The 26,285-nt window shown below is 30.2% G+C and overlaps 1 protein-coding gene across 1 annotated transcript in view; it reads left to right on the forward strand.

The window, feature by feature from the left end:
• Positions 1-24,415: 24,415 nt before the first annotated feature.
• LOC129976348 (hemicentin-1-like) overlaps positions 24,416-26,285 on the forward strand; it is a 262,427-nt gene continuing 260,557 nt past the window's right edge. The window contains exon 1 of the mRNA XM_056089874.1: positions 24,416-24,615. Coding sequence (XP_055945849.1) covers positions 24,447-24,615 — 169 coding nt within the window. The 5' untranslated portion in view covers positions 24,416-24,446. The remainder of the gene's footprint in view (positions 24,616-26,285) is intronic.

Below are 26,285 nucleotides of genomic sequence, written 5' to 3' on the forward strand. Positions count from 1 at the left end.
TATGAATCAATGCTTGCTTATTTTTGTCTATCATTGTTTACATTCTAAAATAAAATGCATAAAGTTCGTATAATGGAATATATTTACGTGCATCTTCAGAAAAAATATAATTATATTCGAATCGAATATTCATCAGATCATCGAGAAGATAACGTCGATGACTGTCAGTGGCACTGAGTGCACTTCAGTTCTGAATCGTTTGCTGATATGTAGACTGAAATCCCTGCTAAGGCTTCGGAAACAAAGAAAAAAAGAATAATCGTCTTAAAAGATTTCCCTTTATCCCAGATTTATCGGGAAGCCCTCCGCTCTGAGCTTGTTAGTCATCGGACGGAATTCTGGGAAGAAAAAAAAAGCAGATGATTTTATCAAGTAAATCAGGTCGGCATGATGGATCGGAGAACGGAAGAGCTGCATAAAGGTTTCTTCATTTCATTGCGGGGGCGTGCTTAGGAGTTTCTTTCTTTTTTAATTCGAAGAATTGGAGCTGGAAATAATTTTTACAAATCTTTTTAAATAAAAGCAATGGTTTTCTATTTATTTTCACGTGATGATTCCGAATCCGTTTTAAACTTTGCATTTGTTTTTTGTAATATTAAGAGCAATTTATTTCTTGTGTTTGAGTCAATAATTTGCTTTTTTTAAAAAATTTACATTTATTTTGGTATTATAATTACAGTTCTTGCGTAAGAAATTTCATTACGTTTTTGGCTAATTTGATTCGTTCTTCAATTTTGTTTAATGTCACTTGTTTTATAATTTATATAAGATTACTATCAAATTATATTAAAATTCTTCATATTTGATGGCATTATTAGTCTAATATAAATTGTTTTGAAATTTTTGTTATTTATAATATAATTTTTTTAATCTTACTTCGGTTGTTTATAAGATTATTTTAGTTTTTTTTAGATAGTTGACATGCACACGTATATATTCATACGCGCACACACTCACATATGTACTCTCTCTCTTTATCACACACACACACACACACACACACGCACGCACACATACACATACACACACAATCCTGGGAAAAATATTTTAAGTTACTTTTGGAGACAAAATATTAGAATTTTCATCTTTATGAAACCATGTATATGTATTAATTATAAAAAAATCCCATTTTTTTTGTATCTTGAAGCTCTTACGAATGTTTACTGTTTAACACGTTAATAGTCATCAGTGGCTGACAGAGAACTTTCCATTAGAGCAGGAATAAATAATAAGAATAATAAATATAAAGAATAAGACAAATAAAATTTGGCACACAATTGTAACATTTAAAGTGAAGATCCGTATCAAAATTTGAACGCAATTTATTTACAGGAAGTTTGCCTGTCTGTCTGTTTACTTTAATATACATAAGCACAATAGCTACAAAACATAAAAAATAAGACATTTTAACATCTAATGTGTAGAGAGTATCAACATTTGAACGAAATTCACTTACAGGAAGTTCGCCTACCTGTCTGTCTGCTTGTATGTAAATGAATAGGTCGGTTACAAAATATAAAGAATAAGACAAATTAAATTTGGCACACAATTGCAACATTTAAAGTGAAGATCCGTATCAAAATTTGAACGAAATTTATTCACAGGAAATTTGCCTGTCTGTCTGTTTACTTTAATATACATAAGCACAATAGCTACAAAACATAAAAAATAAGACATTTTAACATCTAAAGTGTAGCGTGTATCAACATTTGAACGAAATTCACTTACAGGAAGTTCGCCTACCTGTCTGTCTGCTTGTATGTAAATGAATAGGTCGGTTACAAAATATAAAGAATAAGACAAATTAAATTTGGCACACAATTGCAACATTTAAAGTGAAGATCCGTATCAAAATTTGAACGAAATTTATTCACAGGAAATTTGCCTGTCTGTCTGTTTACTTTAATATACATAAGCACAATAGCTACAAAACATAAAAAATAAGACATTTTAACATCTAAAGTGTAGCGTGTATCAACATTTGAACGAAATTCACTTACAGGAAGTTCGCCTACCTGTCTGTCTGCTTGTATGTAAATGAATAGGTCGGTTACAAAATATAAAGAATAAGACAAATTAAATTTGGCACACAATTGCAACATTTAAAGTGAAGATCCGTATCAAAATTTGAACGAAATTTATTCACAGGAAATTTGCCTGTCTGTCTGTTTACTTTAATATACATAAGCACAATAGCTACAAAACATAAAAAATAAGACATTTTAACATCTAAAGTGTAGCGTGTATCAACATTTGAACGAAATTCACTTACAGGAAGTTCGCCTACCTGTCTGTCTGCTTGTATGTAAATGAATAGGTCGGTTACAAAATATAAAGAATAAGACAAATTAAATTTGGCACACAATTGCAACATTTAAAGTGAAGATCCGTATCAAAATTTGAACGAAATTTATTCACAGGAAATTTGCCTGTCTGTCTGTTTACTTTAATATACATAAGCACAATAGCTACAAAACATAAAAAATAAGACATTTTAACATCTAAAGTGTAGAGAGTATCAACATTTGAACGAAATTCACTTACAGGAAGTTCGCCTACCTGTCTGTCTGCTTGTATGTAAATGAATAGGTCGGTTACAAAATATAAAGAATAAGACAAATTAAATTTGGCACACAATTGCAACATTTAAAGTGAAGATCCGTATCAAAATTTGAACGAAATTTATTCACAGGAAATTTGCCTGTCTGTCTGTTTACTTTAATATACATAAGCACAATAGCTACAAAACATAAAAAATAAGACATTTTAACATCTAAAGTGTAGCGTGTATCAACATTTGAACGAAATTCACTTACAGGAAGTTCGCCTACCTGTCTGTCTGCTTGTATGTAAATGAATAGGTCGGTTACAAAATATAAAGAATAAGACAAATTAAATTTGGCACACAATTGCAACATTTAAAGTGAAGATCCGTATCAAAATTTGAACGAAATTTATTCACAGGAAATTTGCCTGTCTGTCTGTTTACTTTAATATACATAAGCACAATAGCTACAAAACATAAAAAATAAGACATTTTAACATCTAAAGTGTAGCGTGTATCAACATTTGAACGAAATTCACTTACAGGAAGTTCGCCTACCTGTCTGTCTGCTTGTATGTAAATGAATAGGTCGGTTACAAAATATAAAGAATAAGACAAATTAAATTTGGCACACAATTGCAACATTTAAAGTGAAGATCCGTATCAAAATTTGAACGAAATTTATTCACAGGAAATTTGCCTGTCTGTCTGTTTACTTTAATATACATAAGCACAATAGCTACAAAACATAAAAAATAAGACATTTTAACATCTAAAGTGTAGCGTGTATCAACATTTGAACGAAATTCACTTACAGGAAGTTCGCCTACCTGTCTGTCTGCTTGTATGTAAATGAATAGGTCGGTTACAAAATATAAAGAATAAGACAAATTAAATTTGGCACACAATTGCAACATTTAAAGTGAAGATCCGTATCAAAATTTGAACGCAATTTATTCACAGGAAGTTTGCCTGTCTGTCTGTTTACTTTAATATACATAAGCACAATAGCTACAAAACATAAAAAATAAGACATTTTAACATCTAAAGTGTAGAGAGTATCAACATTTGAACGAAATTCAATTACAGGAAGTTCGCCTTCCTGTCTATCTGCTTGAATGTAAGTGAATATGTCAGTAGCAAATCATAAAGAATAAGACCAATAAAATTTGGCGCACAATTGTAACATCTAAAGTGTACATACATTTATTGATATGTACATTCACATGCTGGAACTAAAGAATGTGCGTACAAGTATGCTCATTCACATGGAAGTAATTTAAAACATCACAGCTCGAAAATTGGAAGAATGGAATTCAGTATGTGATCTTGTTACCAAAATTGCAGTTCTGAGTCCAATTTTGGTTTCGATCTTTCAAAGAAATTGGTCTAAAATACATACTGGTTTCCGTCACTGTACTCCAAAGCACAAAATGCTATTGAGTAGATTCTGAAACAAAAAAGTAAGCATCTTTTTCCCACACAAGCCTTGCTATATCAGTTCCCAAAAAATATAACGATAATGTGGCTTTAGTGTGAAGTTGGGTTCGAAAAAATACAATTAAATCCTCTGTCAGGAAAAAACAAATTACTTTCCGAATATATTACATCAGAATACAATGAGAAACGCAAAAAGATAAGCCCATGAGCTGCATTTCAAACAATACAACACGTTGTTGGCAAGCACTTAGCACTTATTGCTCCAGATAACAAAAAGGAGAATGTGTTTATAGGAGTTTTTTGGTATATCTGTTTTCGCTGTTCTACAAGCCAAACTGTTTAATCTATAGCAACTACTGTCAACATGAATGTACTTTGGAGAATGATACATTTGTTTTATATTTTATTTAAATAAAAATTAGATGAGAATTTACATCTTTCTCACCATAATAATATTCATAATTGAGGTAGAGGGAGCAAGCAGACGGTCTTACATTTGGATCATTTCATCCAGAATTGATTAGAAACTACGAATTTGTTGTAAAAAACCTATATTAAATTTCATAATTTCCTTTGGTTTGCTCAAAGTGTTTTGAGTTATCGTGTTCTTAGTCTTAATTCCAAAATTGTTTTTTGAATTGAGGGAACTCTAAAGTGTGAAGGCTTATCAGTTTAAGGGTCAGTTTTGTGAACGACTTCAAAATTATCTTTATACAGGCGACAGTAAAAACTGTATTATTGATTAACTCAAAAAATGCGTTTTATTTGCTTTGTACGAGAAAATATCTGGAGAAAGGGGATTAACCCTTAACTGGGGACGTGCGGTCTGTGAGACCGCTAGCGATGGATTTTCTGTCACCCCTATTCCATTTTTAGCTCAATTGAATGGATTGACCCTGTAGCTTCCTGTTTTGTGACCTTGAATACACGTACACTTTTTCAACCGATTTCAGCAGATGTTTTTTAAAATAATTCAGTTATTTCTTCGAGTGCGGTCTCTAAGACCGCATCTCCCTGTTAGTGCCCCAGTGATAAACAAGGCTTATCAGATGGCGCTAAAACGTGGGCCCGAAATATCATCCAGTTTACTGATCCTATTATGAAGCAGTGCTCCAGACACTTTTAAATGAAGCAGAAAGTGGTTTTAGTGAGAAGAATAATCGTACAGAAGAGTTTCTCGATGAAAGTTCGAATTCAACTGATTTTGATATGTATGTTCAAACATAATTAATTTTTCTAGTGATAATGTATTTTGAAAAATTTATAAAATATATTAATATACCAAGAGATATATATATACAGAATTTATAGCTTGATTTTTATACTAGTTCTTAACTTATATGTTTAAAATGCCCTAGAAAACCGCGCTATGAAAGTCACACAAGCCGATAAAAAAAGGGCCAATTTTACCTATTGTCAATTTTTTTATTTTTCATATAATTGCCGATTTTTACATTATATTGTTTTCTAAATACCTTCATATACTGTAAAAATAAATATGATTTAAAAAGTAAAATGTAATATACTTTTTCAAGAATATTATTTATTGTAACATGTCATTTGAGGAGAAAATGTATGTTCAAACGCATTTTCTTTTTTCAATGATAATATAGTTTGAAAAATTTCTAAAACATATCTATATATCAAGAAAAATATCTCCAAAATATATTGGCAGTTTTTCATACTAATACATTCATTAAAAAATTTAATTTGAGTGTAAATAAATGCGGTCTCGTAGACCGCACCTCCCCAGTTAAGTCCTAAAATTTCACCTCCCCAGTTAAGGGTTAAATGTAATAAAATGAATTTTACAGTAAAATGTTTTCGACAATTTGCTAAAGTAAATGAATATAACGCCTTTTTGTATATTATTGCTGGGTTGAATGTTTTACTGGATGATTATAGACCCTCTCAGCATTTTTTGTTTTATCTTTGCCATTTAAATTATTTTGCAAGCATTCTTATTGAAAGCGAATAATAGAAGACAACAGTCTTATTTTTCTCTTTAAAAGTGGAATGAGGTTCTAGCACGAAGTGATTAAATACTTTAGCGGTTCTTAATCAATTTATGTTTTCTCGCCTTAGCTATTTTTCCAAATTTGATACCTTTTTATTATATCAATTTGATGTCTATATAAGCAGTTCTAAAACAGCAGATATCACAACAAATTGAAATAATAAATCATCTAATTAACGATCATCTTCAAGATAAACGATGCAGTATCTTTGGTATAAAAATAAACTTTAAAAATATATTGAACAAAATGATAAAAAAAACTTGGGAAAACTTTTTAATTCATAATAGATGCAAGAAACTTTAGACAGTCGATGATCTTCCGTCGTAAAAATCTTATTTAAAATCTTTAATCATAAATAAAAATACAAAAAGTAAAACAATTTTTTTATTTTTTTACAAGTAAAATATCGCCAAATACCGAAATCTACTGTTAAGTGATAATTATGTGTGTATTCCCCTACTATAAATGACAATTGTTCAAAAGCATTTTCGCGTTGTTTTGTGATTTCTTTGTTTCCTTTTTTGGGGGAGGAGTAGCAATTTCGGATTAACCGCAGATTCGCTCATCTGCAGTTGCCGCCCCACCCAATTCTGCGAATATTTGGAAGTTAATTGCACTGAAACACAAAACTTGTCAAGGTTATTTGATTTGTCAGTCAGACAGTTAACTGCTAGAAAAAAGAAAAAAAAATTGTGAAAGTTCATTGATTTATAAGCGAGTTCGAGGACACTAAAAAAATTCCTAACAATTGACGTTTTAAAATTTTAACAATATTTGAACGCATTCTATAAGCAATATTTAACATTAAATAACAATATCTGAGAATATTAGATTAAATAACTTATTAGAAAATAATATTAGATAACGAAGAAACCTCTGACCCCCCCCCCCCTGAAATTATCGGGACCTCTAGGCAATTTGACCATTTTGCTTACTAGCAAGTGTCAAAATTTCACTTGCCCCACCAGGCTGGTCATCAAGAATCTGATGAGCAATATTATACAATATTGTGAATACTGATGAATATCATATGACGATGTACAATATATATGACCAATATTTTACAATATTACGAATATTGCTTAATATCATATGATGAGGCACAATATATATGAACAATATTATACAATATTGCGAATATTTCTTAATATCATATGATAATGTACAATATATATGAACAATATTATACAATATTACGAACATTGCTTAACATCATATGATGATGTACAATATATATGAACAAAATTACGAATATTGCTTAAAATCATATGATGATGTACAATATATATGAACAATATTATACAATATTACGAATATTGCTTAATATCATATGATGATGCATAGTATATAGAACAATATTATTCAATATTGCGAATATTGCTTAATATATCATATGATAATGTACAATCGTATGTGCTACTAGTGTATGCAGTGGTCATTTTGGTTGAGTCGTTTCATTTCTGCAAATTTTCATAGAAGTGATATCGCTTCCTAAGATAGTTCATTTGTAGTATTAGAATTCTGTGCTAAAATAAGCAATTTAAGTTTACTTTATAGTTCTGACGACCAGCTGATTCGCTAGGAATATGAGTTTTATACACTTTCAGTAAAATCCTTTATGCATAACTTAAGTATAAAGTATATAGCACTCAAATTATGCATAAATAGTTTAGGAGATTTGAAGTTATGCTTTATGCTTGACTTCAACAAAGTATATTTAAACTTCAAATTGAGATAGACATCAAAGCTGTTTTTTTCTTAAAACCCTTACACTTGTTCTATTCATGGTATATAGGAACCATCTTAACAGAATAAAGTCCCAAGACATAATGCTATTAACACATTATTGTGCTTACAATTAGTTTTCTAGATTCTGTGATACTATAAATTTACTCTCTTAAGTACTTGTTTAGTTTTACGCCCCCTGGTTTTTGTTGATGATTTTCAGATTACGCAGGATCGCTAAGTTTCGTCGTACATAAAATACCAAGATTTCGCCAAGACGATTGCATTACCGGGTTTATATTAGGATTTTTAGAATACGCCGAGATCGTCTCCATTATATATATATATATATATATATATATATATATATATATATATATATATATATATATATATATATATATATATATATATATATATATACAATTAGTTTATCCATTATACCAGGCTTACTTAAAGATTTTCAAATTACACCAAAATCGCCAAGCTCTTTTTTATATAAGGTGTCCAGATTCCCGAAGATTTGCTTTTTTTTTCTGCAATTTATAGCTGAGACCAAAAATATAAACAAGGACCTTTTCCTATTTCTCATACAAACTACACAGATATAAAAAAGAATCCATCTTATATTTGGATTGTAAAAGAAAACCACACGTTTAAATACCTGACGAAACAAACAAAATGATTTAAATCTCAGTTCAAATCAATAAAATCTGTAGTTCAAAATTCAACAAAATAAATTTTTCTTTTTTTTTTTTTAAATTGTCCAAACTCGGGAAAAATTTGCACAATTAAATTGGTAGCATTAAAAACATAATTTTTAAATTTTAAAATGATACAAACAGCAACTTCGTACAATAGTATTCTGGAAATTATCCTAATAAACATCAAAATTCCGACTTAATTTTTAATTCGAATCCTAATTAGAGATTTAAAAATTTACTTAGAGTTTCACTTTTCCACTTTCTGATTCTTTTGAGCATTCATTTTTATTATTAATAGAATCAACATTATGTAGATTAATAAAACGTGCAGTCCTTAGTAATTAATTTAAATATTAAGTTCTTTAATAATTAATAATAAGTAATTTAGTTAAAAACCTAACTAACAGCGAACATTATTCCTTCTTTAACGTACGTTATGCAAAATAGAAAGCATCTATACTATTCTGCGCTTTCTTTTCAGATTAAAAAATATAGTTTAGACGCATCTAAACTAGTGGGAGTTGTCTCCCCAAAACTTTCTCGCATACTCTGTTATAAACTTGTCATGCCATAGAACGTCTTACACGGCATTGGTGTACAATATTTACGAAATGTAAATTATGCACGAATTTATCATTTTTCCTGGATCTATTCTTTTCCTTGAAGAGTTATTTGGCGACTAATCTCTGTCATGCCGCTAATAGTATCAGTATATCGAATTTGTGCTTTTTTTTCGGAATCGAATTTTTCTCAACGGATTGAAAAAAAATATTGACACAAAACTGCATTTGTAGTCTCAAAATTCAATTAAAATTTGATACATTTAAATCATTGAATTTTTGAACTATCGATTTTATATACTTCTGAAAGTGCAGTCGACAGATAGTCAACTCGCAGTTAGATTTGGCACAAAATTTGAAAGATGTCTACACTATGGATGTTAAACACATATACCAAATTTTATTTATCTAGTTCTCGTCTTTTTGTAATGATCGCGTTAAATTATATTTGAACAACCGACAGATGGACTTTCTTTGAATAGATTTTACACAAAATTTGATAGAAATCTGCAAATTTGGTGTTAAAAATTTGTATCAAATTTCAAGTGTCTAAATCAAAGCGGTTTTGAATTATCTTTGTCACAGAACCAACCGACGAACATTTTCCAAAAACGTGTTTTTCGAACTCAGAGAAGTCTAAAATGTGGAGATCCGTCAAAATCTGGAATTCAAATTTTTTGTTGATTACTATACATGCTCTATACTGCGTATACGAGGAAATAATATGGCTAATTGATTAAGATGTGATGTCGAGCAACTGTTAACATTAATGCTCAGCAATAGATTTGAAGAAATTTAGTTGCGGATAAAGTTAAATATCTTTAGCATGAATATTTACACTCATAGTCTCTGCTTTAGAAACACTTTCTAATTATCAGATTCAGATGCACCCAGTTGCAGTCCAAATTTTATTTACATTAAGAATCCTACGAAATAGAGGATTTAAAGTCATTTTTTGCTGGGTTCCGGGGCATGTCGGTATTTACGGCAATGAAAGGGCAGATTTTGCTGCTAAAGCTGCATCAACTTTTCTAACGCATTCACTTGTTTATTCTGATGCCAAAAGTTCCTTCACTAGTTCGCTCTTTACTAACTGGCAGCAATCATGGAATCTGCAGATCCACAACAAATTACATTCAATTAAACCGACAATTAGTTTGTGGCCTGTCCATCCTATACGAGAGGTTGATGTCAAATTGACTCGCCTCCGTATAGGACATGCTCTTTTTACACACAAACATCTCCTTTTTGCCCAGGCAACACCAAAATGCTCCACATGTCGTGTAGATTTTACCATTAAACATATTTTAATCGAGTGCGCATCTTTTAATTCCTTTCGTTTACACTTTTTTAAATCATCGTCATTAACTTTACAAGACCTGGTGGGTGAAAAATTCCACCCAAACATTTTTAAATTTTTAAAAACCATTGGTTTGTATAGTTGTATTTAGCATTTTTTAACTTCTGTTCACATTCGACAATTCACATCAATCCATTGTAACGTTCGTATTTCGAATCAGTATTTCATTTATAAATGCATTAACCTTATATATTTCTGCACTTTCATTTTTCCCATTTTTTGATACATTTGGCTTTTATATCTTAACATGTGTGTTTATATAAATTATTTTTGTTTTTTTACCATCTGCTTGGCGCAGCATAGCCAAACATGGCTCTTGCGCCAAAAAAACCCGAACAACCAACCAACCATAGTCTCTAATCAGGGATTAGATTCAATGTCCTCATAGCACTGGACTTGTGAAGGGGAAGACGAAATTGATGAATTGTTTGTCTTTGTTTCCAGATTAGCTGTGAAGTAAGATGAAGTTTTTTTTTTTCAATCGAACAATGCTTTTTTAATTTATTAAAAAAACAGAAAATAACTTTTGAATATCATAATAAACATCAATGCAATGTGCTTGTAGATGGAAGTCAGTACCAGCGTGTTTGTGTATATATATGTGTCGGCCTCCTACAGAGCAGACCATTAAATCTAGAATTTTCAAATTGGACATAAATATAATTTAGAAAATAAGAATTCGCATATCGAAGTATTAGTATTTAAAAATTATGAATTCATTTTAGTATCTTCCATCATGACTTTGGAAAATATTAAAGCAAAAATTTGTTTTTACTCCATTTTAAAATTTAAGTTCCTGTCTTTTTTAACAATGACAATTTAATATTTGTGCTATTTTTTTTGCAATTTTTTTTAATATGCCAAAAATATATTTTGTTTACATCATTTTAAAATTTGATAGCGTAAAAGTGAATAAAATGTAGTAAAATTTCAAATGTATTTCATGCGATTTCAAAATTTGATTTATTGTTTTTTTATTATGGCAGTTTAATACCCTTACATTTCCACCCGAATTTTGATAATTTTTCAAAAACATTTTTTTTTTGCTTGATTTTTCAATGACATATTTCAAGTCACTCGCATTGTTTCGTTAAATATTTTATCGAGACCTTTTCTTCCGTTGTTCAAAGCTAAGAAAGAAAGATTTTACTAATTACTTGAGCAACTTACACAAGGAAAATTACATTAAAGCAAAAGACATCTTGAAATCTAAAATAGATTATCCAGATACTTAGGTTTTAATGGCATTATGACGTCATGGGACTCGACTCCATTAAGTAAATTCGCCCTTTTCTGAGAGAATCATGAACATCAAATTATACAGAAGATATTAAATTGAAATTAAATGTGACCAATTTTACTTGGCAAACCAGATGCACGCCAAAGGGACTAGTGCATAATAAGATGCAATTATCTCTACAATTTCCAGCCATAAATGCAAATTTAGATATGCAAAAGAACTAGTGTTATTCACTTTGCCCGAAAAGAACTCATAACAAAACTTGCATAGTTAGGAAATAGACGAATTTTGACTATATCGGGCTATTGCCTTACTTTTGAAGATTATCACTTTGAAAATATCATCCCTTAAATTTCTTTTTAATATTATTTTAATAATAATAGTAATAATAATAATAGTAACTCTGCGAGAGTTGTATTCCCGTAATCATCTCACATACTGCATAATGAAGGTATCAATCACTCTTCTCCCCATGTAAAAATTGTAAATTTTGAACAAGGCCCATGAAACACTATGAGTATTTAAAATTTTTTTTCGGAGTTCCGCACAGGAACATTTTGTGTTTCATAGAATATAGAAGAAAATAGAGCATTCATTTTGAGCATTTTTTTTTCTTTTGATTGAATCCGAAAATTTGAAGTAGAACTAAATTTTTAGTAAAAAAATTTAAATCGTCGTTTTTTTTAGCTGGCCCATTTATATGCAAGTAAATGTACAGAATCGAACAATCGAAAGTCATCGTTTTGATGGATTTGGTTCAAAATTTGATGCGTTTTCAGTTTTAGAAGTTAAAACTGTTCGCCAAATTTTAGTCATTTAGCTCTCTTATCAATCCCATACGGTATCACATATCGCTGCCTCTGTAAAATCTGGGCCATTGGTAAAGATAAAAACAAAGCTCAGGCTAGACTTGCCACATGATCGTATGTGTGCTGCTTTTTGCTTCTTTTACCTTTTTTCTCTTGATTTGTTTTCTTCATTTTTTCTCGTTTGCTATTACTGTTCGTTTCAGTATTCCGAGACTACCAATTTTAAACGGTTCTACCTTACTAAGGGGTGAGATACGAAATGATGAGCGAATTTCGGGAATTCTTCGATCTTAATTTCCGCTCTATTAGATATTTTTTTTTGTTCAATTTTTTTCAACATGTATGTGACTCTCGTGTCGTTTCTTATCTTACTATTTTGTATGAATTCAAAATTGCCTATTGATTGCTCATATGTATAGTTCAAGTCATAAAAAAGCTATCAGAAGTAGAACGCAGAATATTTTATGTAATGTCACAATATGAGACCGAGATTATTTACTGATGCTATTATCAACATTTTATCAAAGAAATCATTAACAAAAAAGTAATTTACTTAACCCTTTCTAGGGCCGTGCGAAGTATGCTTCCCTCCAAATTTATTAATCTTTGTATGAAATTATGTAGGTTGGTATAAGTTCTGACAATTTTTTTTAGTAAGTCAGAAACTTAGATGCTCCAGTTCTTTATCTCAGACAAACTGATGTGTCTTGATTTGTTACTTAATTATTAATTAAAAAATTAATTAATTAATCAAATTAAATTTATCTAATAAGCTAAATGAATCCCTTTTCTTATTCTAATTTCAAGCCTAAAAATATTTTAAAATAATATGACTAGAAAAAAATGGCCCTTTAAAGGGTTAAAAAAATTCTTATTATTTTGTAAAAAGGGAATTATCAAATTTTAAGAACATATATCTTCCATTTATTCATCATGTTTAGACGCCTTACAGTAAATAAAAGTTGCTCCAAAGTATTTTATTGTGAATTAGTACCTTTTCTAACAAAATTATACATTATCATCTGTTTTTACGCTTCCCTAGTCCGCGGATAATCTGAATTCCCCCTACTGTTAAATGTAAACATCTCCTCCTTTTATCTTTGCTTTCACCCCTATTTTGACTAAACAAACGCATGCACATAAACGCAGAAGGTTTTCGAATCCGTGAATGGACAGTATTTGTTCCTGTTCTTCTTTATTTATATTGCTCCAATAGGAACTCATCATTTTAAGGTATTCGACTGATACTTAAAAGATGTTTAAAAAATGATGTATACAATTATTTTATAGTTCCAAATAACTAAAATAGTCTCGGAAAGTCACAATTAGAAATATATATATATCATTAGTTTTTTTAATAAATAAAAGATTATTAAAAAGATAATAAAAAACTAATAAATAAATAAAATAATAATAAATAAATAAATAATAAAATAAATACATAATAAAAATAATAAATAATAATAATAAATAATAATAATAAATAAAAATAAATAATTAAATAAATACATAAATAAAAATAATAATAAATAAATAAATAAAAATAATAAATAAATAAAAGATTATTAAAAGATTATATATATATATATATATATATATATATATATATATATATATATATATATATATATATATATATGTATTATCATTAGTTTTTTTAATAAATAAAAGATTAATTAGTGACATTTTAGTAAAATGTTTAGTGTTAGAAAAAACAGCACAAGTTAAAAAACAATGAAAATATTTAGTTTTTGTTTTACATATATACTTCACAAACTACCTAAAATGTAATAGATCTAAAGATAGAAATTATTTTAATAAATAAATATCTGATTAGTATTTGAAAATATCGTTAATGATTTTTTGCCAAAACTTCTTTTGTTTGATCTGAAAGTATCTGTAAAACAGGTTTATATAAAGCTACTTAAAAATCCGTGGTTTGTGATACTCTCGAAGGCATATGACACATGCATACCAAATTTCGTGAAATTTTATTGAATTGCGTTTGAGATATCAAATTTTCCGTGAACCAATCTCAGTGGAATATTCATTCTTCAGTAAATGCACTTAAAAAATGTATCTCGATGTACTAGAGACTAATGCCGTTTTCCAATTTTTATTAACAAAATTTCCTAGCTGTGCAGACAGAAAGTTTACATAATATTTTAAGTATTATTTTTGGAGAATTTTATAATAAAAATAAAACGGATTATTCATTTCTGGTTGGAAAAAAATCTTTATTTCCGCCTACTTTTTTTATCTGTTGCGTATTACTAAAACAGCTGTATTCACAGTTCTATTTTACTTTTATTAAAAACAAAGATTGTTTTAGAATGTACGAAGTTTGGCCTATATTTTTAGATCACAAAAATAAATTTCAGAATAAAGCAACCTGATTAGATATTTTAATACACATAATCGTTTTCTTTCATTAAAAATCCCTAATTGAAACAAGAAACAGCGTTAGTTTTCTAAATACATTAAAACATTGTCTACTATTTAGGGATACAGACAATTTTTAGGATTTTTAACTGCCTTTTTTATGAATGACCCACTGCCCGTTTCTGAGCTATAATATCTCTTGTTATTCAATCCTCATACGATTTGAAGGAATCATGAATGACAAGTTATGGCATAAGAGGTTTAATTGAATTATAACACAATGCTCCCAGCATGTCAGCTCGTTGCCAAAGGGCGATAATTAAAACAATACTTAAGTGGATATTTCTTTACTAGATTAGACCGCACTCTTCCAAAAAATTTCAGTCTAATCTCTAAGACTGATCATTAGATTCAGTCTAAATCATTAGAATCAACAGCTATAAAACATCACCACTCAACGCCATATCGTTCGTCTCACCTCCGACTCACTGGAGGGAGAGTCTGTAGTGAATAGCTTATAAGACAGTTAACAATTCCTTTTAAAGATTTCTAGAAGTTTTTCTTTTTGGTTTGAAAACCATAAACCATTTTTCATATGTCTAGCCCATTACTATTTTAAAATATCATGCATATACGCATGCATATACGGAGACAGACAGTTTTGAAGATAATTTTTTTGAACTCGAAAAGATGTAAAACGTGAAAATTCATCAAAATCTCGAAGTCGAATTTTTTTTTTGGGGGGGGGATTTTGATATTTCAGCATAATCTACTTCTTATATTAGAAGGTAATAAGAACATTTGTTGCAAGATTGATAATGTCTATAACAACTAATAATAAAGAAATATGTATTATTCTCTCTGTGTGTATGCGTTTACTTTTGTGTGTGTGTTGGCATTGTGTTAGAGAGACCCTTTGATCTAGTGCTACTATTTTTGACGCATATATATTCTGGAGAGCGAGATGTGCACTTAGAAGTAATTATTTTAAAATGTTAATTAGTTAAAAATTAAACCAAATGTTGGCGTTTAATCATAACAACTATCGAAAATATTTATTTTACTACAAAAATTTGTTTTGCACTATCTTAAAATGAAAGGCATTATTTTTTTGAACGATTCCATTTTAAGTATTATATAATTATCGTCAATTTTTAATTAATTAAAAAAATTTAAGTTTATTTCGTTGTTGTACTGTTATTATTATTGCTGCAAAGGAATGCAACTGTTTTCATTGTTGCTATAAATAATTCACCCTGGTCTTTTCTTCCATTGCCATCATGAAAATTGGAATTCGGCTTATTTTTCCATGACCAATAGCATTCCATCTGATTTTCTATAAATGAATCAATTTTTGAGTTTCAAAATTTTTGAGTTTCTTACTGTATATATGTAATGATATTTTAAACTCTTAATTTAATCCATCGTAACTTCATTCCAAAATATTCTCTTATTTCGTGATCCAATTCCTCTTTCGGTTTAATTAATCCCTTCGTAAAAATAATGCGCCATCAGTACTACGTATCAAATGAAAGTGATACTTTTGCCCTTATCAGAGTTCAAAATATGTATTTTTCATCTGCATGTGGCCGGAAGTCCTATGTTATATAAGACTAGTGATTATTTGTTTCGTCCTTTTTCGCTTCTTTCATACTTCTGCTATTGCGCCGCGCCGCGTCTGCTTGTAAATAGATTGCTTTCCCGAGATGGATATTAAAGAGAGAATAAAACGAAATTAAAAATACCAAGTCTCCTCACTGCTTCGAACTTACATTCTACTTAAACCAAAATATGTTACATATATTACTGTATATATTATTACGCGAAAAATATTTCTACAACATCAACAATTTCAAAAAATAAGTGTTTTTTAAAACTTTTTAAAAAAACTTTTGTATACGTAGTATAAAAAAAGCATAGTGATCATCAAAAAAAAAAAAATTGAACTCGAGATGTTAACGAATTTCTACTTTTTAGACCTCTTTGAGTTAAAAAAAATGTAAAGCGTTATGTTTGTCTCTCTTTTATAAAGGTAACACAAAACCGCTTTGTGCTAGATGGATACAATTCTATATACGGACTTTTTACCAAATTCGCAGATTGCTATAAAATTTTGAGTGAGATCTGTTCAGAGGAAGTTTGTCTGTCCGGCTGTTCGAATATAAATTAACACGATAACTACAAAAAGAAGATAAGTAGACAAATAAAATTTGGCACACGTATTTAACATTTATAATGTAGATACCTGTCAAATTTTGTGCCAAGTCCAGCTGCAGGTTGATCGTCTATCGACTGGATTTTCAGAAACACATACACGAGATAATTCATAAATCCAATGACTTAAATGTATCAAATTTGAATGGGATTTTGTGATTACAGATGCAGTTTTGAGTCAAAATTTTATTTTGGTCGTTTGAGGAAAAAAAGTGTCTAAAACAGAAATTTGATTTTTGGATTCTATTAACGCATGCGGTAGATTAATTACGAAATAACGCACCAAGGATGACACGAAAGATTCATTCAAAATGCTAAATTAACACCAAAATTTAACATTTCGTCACTATAGTGAACTAATGCCATGTAAGGTGTTCTCTGGCATGATTTGTTTATTAGAGAGTATGCGAGAAAATTTTGAGGAGACTATTAAAGGTGGCTTTCATACCTTTTAATTGATACCTGTTTGATTTTCTTAGTTTATTTCAGAAACATTTTTAAAAAAATTATTTTTAAGTTCCGGTCTCTTTTGGTAAGCAGCTGGTTCACTAAAAATATTGTTTTTGATTCATTTCAACTGAATCTATAAGCTTAATTTGATGCACATAATTTCTTCAGCATCCAGTATGTTATCAGAGATATTAAAGCCTTGCTACTTTAGGCGCTTAATAGCTTTGTTGCTGTTGTTTCTTATGGCACTTACCATGGCAAGCCCGCTATTACGAAGACAGCGATTTAAACCTGTGGGGGAGCGTCTCTTGTTTTTATAGTAGCACCAACTAGGGCCAAGAGTACGACTTTGCTACTCAGGCATCACTCATTTGCTTGCACAACCCTTTTTTATAGGAGGGCACATTCACACATCTCACAGATAGAACAACGGAAGAACAACCATGCCCAAACCGGGACTCGAACCCAGGACGCCCAGATCATGGGGAAGATGCGCTACCCCTATGCCAAGACACCGGCTTAATAGCCTTAATCCTGTTTATTGCGTACATGAACCTTCCTAATGGAGTGAAATCCCATGGTAAAATTGTGTTATTGATTTCCAGTTTTAATTTTAACTTTTAGAACTTAATTTTTAGGTAATTGATAAATTTAATTAAATTTTTATTTTACAAACAGCGCCAACTGGTGGTAAATTTGAGATATGAATTTAAAATATCACAAATGTTTCAATTTTATTATGATAAATTCCAGCAATAAGCAACGAGAACACCATGTTTAAATTTTCTTATGAATATTGCATTATAAAGCTTTTGAAAAAAAAAGGTAATTTCTATCAATTATCAATAAATACCAGGAGCGTAACTAGAGTAGGGCTGGTATATTATTAGGTTGGTCGTTATTATTAGGTTGCACAAAATTAAACAATCAGTTTGTTCCATTTAACAGATGTTTTTTTAAACACCCTAATTAACCATTTTGCTTTATCTTACGATATACCGTTACTTCTTTTTTCAATGACTAGATGGTGCTATGTCTGAGAGAAAATTCTATTTTGCTATCATCCCTGTTTGTTTTGGAAGAAATTTATTGTGTGTTAGCTTATGTCTGCTTTAAATTGTGTTTTCTCTATATATCATTTATTAACGTTAACAATATATACTGGTGTATCTGACGTACGCGACCTCATTTGCTTGAAAAAAAAAACACGCGCCTAAAGGAGTGTTAATAGGTTAGAATTTTTTCAATCAAATCTGGGAGAACATACCTGGTTGCAATCCTTTTACGACCCAGGTGTCAAACCAAATTAGCTTAATAATTTTATTTTACTGATATCTGATGAGCAAAACAGCAAAACTTTATTCATGTAAATAAGAGCCTTACGAAATTCTTTTAAAAAATCTGCATCTCAATGGGGGTGGAAGGCATTCTCAGACCTTTCTAAAAATAGAAAATATAATACATAGATTAATTTCTGATTGTCTTTTCATGGTATGGATGGAGGGAAAATATTATAATCCCCATATTCAAAACGTATTGTGTAAATGGAGTTCATTTCAGGATTCATTATTTAGAAATTTTGTGGGAAAAAAAAAGTAATGTATATATGTATTTTTTTTTATTATTATTCCCAATTTTGTGGAGGTTTTCCCTCCACTGGATTAAGTAGTTTGTACATATTCTATCTGAAAATTGTGTAGTAAGCGATCAATGAAATGTAAATTTATTTTATATTTTTCTAATGTTCTAAAATTCCCTCTCAAGCAACTTTTCGAATGTCTTTACCAAGCGGTTAATCCTCTGACTGCGTATTTTTTTAAATCACTATTTAGATACGTTGTTTGCAAATAAGTTCAAATATTTTTCAAAGAAAGTGAACTGGTATTATATGTCACACGATAAAAATATGATATGATAAAAATTGTTATTGTTTCTAATGGCACTTGCCATGGAGAAGCTCGTGGACGAAAGCAGCGATTTTAAGCCAAGAGAGGGCCTCTTATTTTTAGTAGCGCCAATTAGGGTCAAGAGTACGTCTTAGATACTAACGCATCACATTCGCTTGCACAACCCCTTTTTTTACAGGGGGGCACATTCACACATAGATCAGATGAAGAACAACCATGCCCGAAGTAGGACTCTAACCCAGGACACCCAGATCACGGGAAAGACGCGCTACCCCTTTGCCAGGATACTGGTAATCGCAAGAATAAACACATTAAACTATAAAAATCGCCAGACGCCATAGAAAATGTACTGGTTGGCAACAACCGGAAATTGCGGGATCAGCTGAATTTAAGCTGGAGGTCTAAAATAAAAATACGTTATGTTTTCTAAATAATTTTAGCGAAATGTCATTAAAAAGTTTTGAAGCAACTTGTTTTTTAAATTAAAATTTCTTTTATTGTGCCATATCGTTATGAAGCTTTTAAACTGAAAGAGCAGCTACAATCATTTCTGCCAATAATAAAACCAATGTTTGTTTTTGTTGTCTGTCTGTACATTTGCACATTATAATTCAGCCTGTTTATAGAGTTACCGAATTCTGATCAAATGTTCTTTGTAACACGGAAAATACACTTAGAAGTGATTTTTCTGGGATTTATACTTTAATTAGAATTATTAATTAAAAAGGAAGTCAAATTTCATGTTTTTTCTGCCAGAAGCTAAAAATATTATTTTATTTGTATAACATATTTATCTAATGGCTCCCACCATCAGCAATTACGTATCACACAAGGAATATTGTAATCAATAATGCCGGGAGTAACAAAGCAGGAGAGATGTTTACAATCTCATGTTTGATAAAGTCTTTCCATTCAAATCCGGAAAAGTTTGCGGATGAATCATATATATTCTAGATGTTTTTTTCTTTATTTTTTCGGGGGGGGGGTGAAGGTGTTCCCAGAGCTGGTTTTTGTGCGTTCAGAACGCATATGTTTTTTGTGATATAAGTACCTTTTCAACTCTTTCTCTAGTTTTTCTCATGCTCTGATTATTTTCAGATGGAAAAAAATGGACATTGGGATTCGAAAATTTCGATTTTCTATACGTATAATCCTAACCGTGAGCACCAGTTTCCTGCTGTTTTCAGAACCCTGAGCTCAAACCTCTAAATAACTATATCTGACATCTCATCACCATAAGTTGAAAATACTGGACACAACAGGTCCATATATTGGCACAGTTTTTTTTTACTATCCTGTAAATAATTTCAACCTCTAATTTCATAAAAAATGATCATTCACATTTTAAAAAATATTTATGCATCTGTTTTTCTTTCTTTCTTTTTTTTTAAAAAAAAAATTCGGGTCACGAGGAATCATTATTAGACTATCTTGCCTGTATTGCTTCACAGAAAAAAAATCCCTTTATTTAATCCCTGCCTGAGGGTGACCCTTGAAAAAGTCTTCAGACAGGATTCATTTTTTATTTGGTTTAATTTTTTTGCTTTAATTTTATTTTTCCTATTAACTTTGTTTTTTTTACTTCTGTCTCAATTCATCTGTGTTTTAGAAGTAGCTGCATTTGCGTTCTCTAAATACTATAAAGTTTTTCCTATATATATATATATATATATATATATATATATATATATATATATATATATATATATATATATATATATATATATATATATATATATATATATATATATATATATACTGTTAAAAACGCGGGATGCAACAGAAAATGGACTGATTGTCAATCCGCTTAAATCGCGGGATATATAGCTAGAGGTTTAATTAATTTAACACTCACTCAGTGAAACTGCTAGTCTCAACATTTTCTTACGCTCCGAGTGAAAAAATAGAACTCTTTAATGCTTACAACATTCTTTTAAAGATATATGTATAGATGTCAAATATCCTATTCTAAATCTATACATGTCAAAGAAATCTTTTTCAAAATCTCATGATAAAATCACTGAAGGGAAAAATTTTGATCTCTTCTGGTCATATAGGCTGACGTATTTCTTAGCATTTATATATATAATATCGTCAAGAATTTAAACCAAGAATCAAAAGATATTTTACGATTTATGGAAGCAAAGATAATTTTTTAATATTATTTTTATGCGCATATAATTTCTTTTCGTCATATTTCAAATCCTATATTGGACACTATTTTTACCTTTTGTGAATGGAGATTTTAAAATGTTTTCTAAACTTTGCACACAGGATGAACATATTTTAGAACACCATTCAACGCATCTAAGTGAATGTTTCATTACGATAGCCCAAGTTCCGTTCTCGTTTCGTGAGAAAATATGTAGTATGTACTTTTCAGACATAACAAGCAGCACACTGAATTCATGCACTGATCTTTCTGAGTAAAATAGAGTTGTTGTGCCTTGTGAGTGTTCTGCGAACTAAGCCAAACACTGTTTAGCTATCTGAAATTCAGCTAGTGTCAAATTGTTCAAAAGTATTTCTACCATTAACTATTTTGAAAATCGTTCACCTATCTTCATATTACTATTAAATCCTTCAAAATTCATACACTCTAACCCCCTAACTGTTTTATTTTCTTTACTATCTAATAAGATGGCACCTTCTATTTTGGGAATATTTTCTTAGTTTGATTCAAATGGAAATCCATTGAATACTTGACTTATCTATGTATTCGAAGTAATTTTAATATTGAATTATAATCGTTATGAATGGTTTATTGTTTGCTTACAACTGTCAAAATTAGATAAATCGATGCCACGTATGGCATACGGGCAAAGCAGTTAAGCGGTTAAAAAGGAGACAGCATCGGATCATTTTTTTTATTTAACAAAATGAAACAAACAGGTGTAGCTCTGGGGGTTGGGGATAGGTCTGTGGCCCTGACAAGAGTCTATCGGGGATGATGTGCAACTATTTATTGGGGCAAAAACATATCTTGTGAGGAAAATTTTTCTCTTTGGGAAGAAATTTTTGTGACCCTTTTCATATTGGAACTTTTTTTTTACTTAACCGGACACTTATGAGATGCCGGCGTCCTTGCATAGGGGTAGCTCATCTTCCCCGTGATTTGGGAGTCCTGGGTTCGAATCCGGTTCAGGCATGGTTGTTCTTCATCTGTGTTGTATCTGTGAGGTGTGTGGAAGAGCTCCCATGTAAAAAGGGGTTGTGCAAGCGAATGTGTGAGTTTCATCTTTATATGAGCTAGAAGTCAGACTTCTGCCCTCGGGTGCTCAGGGGTCTTTATCCTCAGAAACTACTGCACCTCCTTTCCGTGGTAACGTGGACACGACATCAGCAACACTTATGAGATTTACTGTGCACGTATGGCTGGCTGATTTTTGGATGTAATTCGATATAAAAAGCTTGGCACCGGTCATCAGCATTTTTGAAGACTGGAGATATCTTTGTTTTTGCCAACTGCACTATCGCAAATCATAATATTTTTAAAAGTCCATCAGGATATGCGTCGCATTTTTTAAGGACGAGATGCATCCAAATCCAAAATCTTATTTTCAATTGCAAAATATATTTCTGGAATCGGTAACTCATGTTACGAAATGAATAAATTATATGCGCTTTAATAATGGCAACACGTTTATGTGAAAGAGTTTTCACACATTAAATGGTTCAAAACAGGCTTCAAAGCCTCATGATTTTTGGAGAACATAGTAGCAGGTGAAGAAAATTATATTCGTATTGCATAATAGAACAATCTGAAAAAAAAGTAAGCAAAAACTCGAATTCATCTGCGATAATGTCATTGGAATATACTATTCCTATGAGCTGGTTTAACATAATCAATTTACTCATTTGCAGTCGTTTTTAAATTCCTATTTCTTTAATGTAACTTAAAAATAACATAATAACATAAAAAATAACAATCAATTTACTCATTTGCAGTCATTTTTTAAATCCTATTTGTTTAATGTAACTTAAAAATCCTTTTTCTCAATAAAGTGAATTATACAATTAGATATCTGGGAATGGACGAAAAACTACTATCTATTTAAATTAAATGATTTTCTCACGCTTTGATATATAGTACATTTTCTAATTGTCTTACATGTAAATTCTCGCGATGAAAAAAAAAATTATAAATGTTGTTTAAAAAAAGTTACTGAGATATACAAATAACGCAAATGAATTCAAAGGTTAATATGCCTTTGAATATGTTATGACCGCCAAATCCTATTTCTCGTTATTCTGTTAGCCTGACTTTATTTTAAAATAGCTAATTAATTCCTTCTGAAAAGTGTGCATCTGAAATAAAATGCTACACAGAAAAATAAATATCCTCTATAGATTTTGATAATATTTTTAAACCCTGTTCACACAACGGGTTATTCAAATAGAAAATAAATAAAGTTTTGGCGAAAAGTAAAAAAAGAAAAAAGTTCTGTCGAGAGGTCACGATTACATCTCTGAATTCGGACAACAGGATATGCTCCTCCGTCGGAAAGATCATGGCCACTTGTCAGACATACTCGAACACCACTCCTGGGAATAAAAAAAATAACTATTTTTTTTTTTCGTTTATTACCGCTCTTGTAAAGAAAACAGATAAAAACGTTAATCGAAATGTGTTATATCATTTTTTCTTCTCAAATAAACACGATTCGGAAAATTTTTTAATTGTTCCTTTCTTTGAAGAAATACTTGAAAAAATTTATCTCTTCTCTGGTATTCATAAAACATAAGAGCAGAAAAAAAAAAAAAACCCAAAAAGCTCTCTACCCCCTTCCTTTTCTAACGACTCCATTAGGAAATGGCCCATTTTCTCTTCCTCCCCTTTATTTGAAAGAATATCCCCCATAAAAGCACTTCGAAAGCCAATTCCAAAATAAACAAGCAAAACCCCGACAAGAGCGGAAGAAAGAAAAGAGATGAGTGGAAAGTTGCGCTGGCGAAAAGGCAGAACCTCAGAGCTTCCCACATTCGCCGCCAGGTAGCGCGTTATCGTGATAACTTGGCGAAGAGTTGTTCCGCTGTGCAAAGACTCGCGGCGAGCGCAGGTGATGTGAACTCGTTCGCTACTTTGTTGTGCATGTGTGTTGTGGATGAGCGTGCGGGTTTTTTGATCGGTTATGTCTCATACCGGGTACCTGTCAAAAGCGCAATCAGTCTCATTTGTGTTTTGGCAGGCTTTTGCATGTATGGCTGGACTGTTATTGCCCTTTTCATCATTATTTTTTCATATTCCATGCAGTCAACAGGTAAGTGGTACCCCAACTTTTTCTTTAAAACGGCACCGCTTCTTTCATGAAAATGTTGAAAAGAATTGTACTAGAGCATTTTGAAAGGGTCACCTAATGTTTAAAAAAGAAGAAATTTAATTTTTTGGAAGAAAAGCAGTTGAATTGTGATTTTAAAATCAAATCGCCGGTATATCAGGCTTACACAAAACAATTGGACATATCTATGCAATTGATAATCAACTCTATACATCAACTCAACCAACTGATAATCAACTCTATATTCTCATAAATAACCTTCGAAAATATGTGAATATTTATCAAACAAAATTATTATTTTCCTCCATTTTTGTATTGAATTTTTCCAAACAAAATTATTGCCTTATATCTGCGTGTAATGCAATGGATTGGAAATTATTCAATTTTGAACAACAACAACTTTAAATAGACTTTATGAATTTATAGAATGTGGTTTGTTTCTAATCGCATAATTGAAATTATTTGATGAATGGCATTCTTCTAAGCGATTTGTTAATCTAAACCCTTTTTATTGGTTTATTGTATTGATATGGTTTCTAAATAATGACAACTTGTTTGAAATTAATATTAAATTTCCAGCAGTTCAAAATCTGAAGAAATTACATGATTTTTTTCCCTTTTGATTTGTTGCATTTTTTTTAATTCGCGTTTTTACGAAATTAATAGATTATATATCAGTCGTTGATTAACATGGGTTGAGCAGTAGTTAAGTGTTTTTATTGGTTTGAACATAGCATTTTGTCTTATCTGTGTGATGACAACTGCTTGAAATTAGCGTTAAATTTTTATCATTTCGAAATCCAAAGGAACTTTTTTGATTTTTTTTCCCCTTTTTCTTTTTGTCTGTTAAATATTCTTTTTTAAATTCACACCTTCAGAAAGTTAACAAAGTAAATATAAGTCATTTATTATTATGGTGTGAGCTCCATATTACGTTAAACTATTGCAAAGATAATAATACCGGTTTGTTTTTTGTATAATGAAAACAGTTAAAAATTATTATTAAATTTTTGTCATTTCAAAATATGAAAAAAAATCGTTTGATTTCTTTTTCAGTTTAAACATTATTTTCAACAAAAAAACATTTTTATAGCTTGCGTATTTTTTATTTCTCAAATAATTGTAATCGTTAATTAAATCAGGTTTCAGTACAATATTTTATTTTAATTATTCTATTGATGATAGAATGGGTTTGTTTTATGTAAAATAGAAACTACCAAAAACAATTAGCAATTTCTTTATTTAAAGACGTGAAAAAGCGGTTTGAATTTTTCATCTTTGGGCCATTATTTTCCAAATGAAATAATTTTGTTTGGCTTCAAATAATATTAAAGTGGCAGGATAGAAGAATGGCTTATGAAAAAAATTTCTTAATTCTTTTTAATTGCAGAAACAAATTTAATTATAATTTAATTGCATCTTTTTTATAAGTAGATTTTCATTGTTGTTTAATATAGTTTCAAGTAAAACGGGGTATTAAAACTATTATTATGATAACTGAATTTGTTTCTTGAAATTATAATTAAATTCCATCATTTCGAGATCTGAAAAAAAGAATTTATTTGAATATTTTATATTCGAACTGTTATTTGCCAAAGAAAATATTTATTTAGCTTTCTTGTAGAATCTGATTTTTTATGAATTCATCCATT

The sequence above is a fragment of the Argiope bruennichi genome, chromosome 7, assembly GCF_947563725.1.
Source record: "Argiope bruennichi chromosome 7, qqArgBrue1.1, whole genome shotgun sequence".
NCBI lineage: Eukaryota > Metazoa > Arthropoda > Arachnida > Araneae > Araneidae > Argiope > Argiope bruennichi.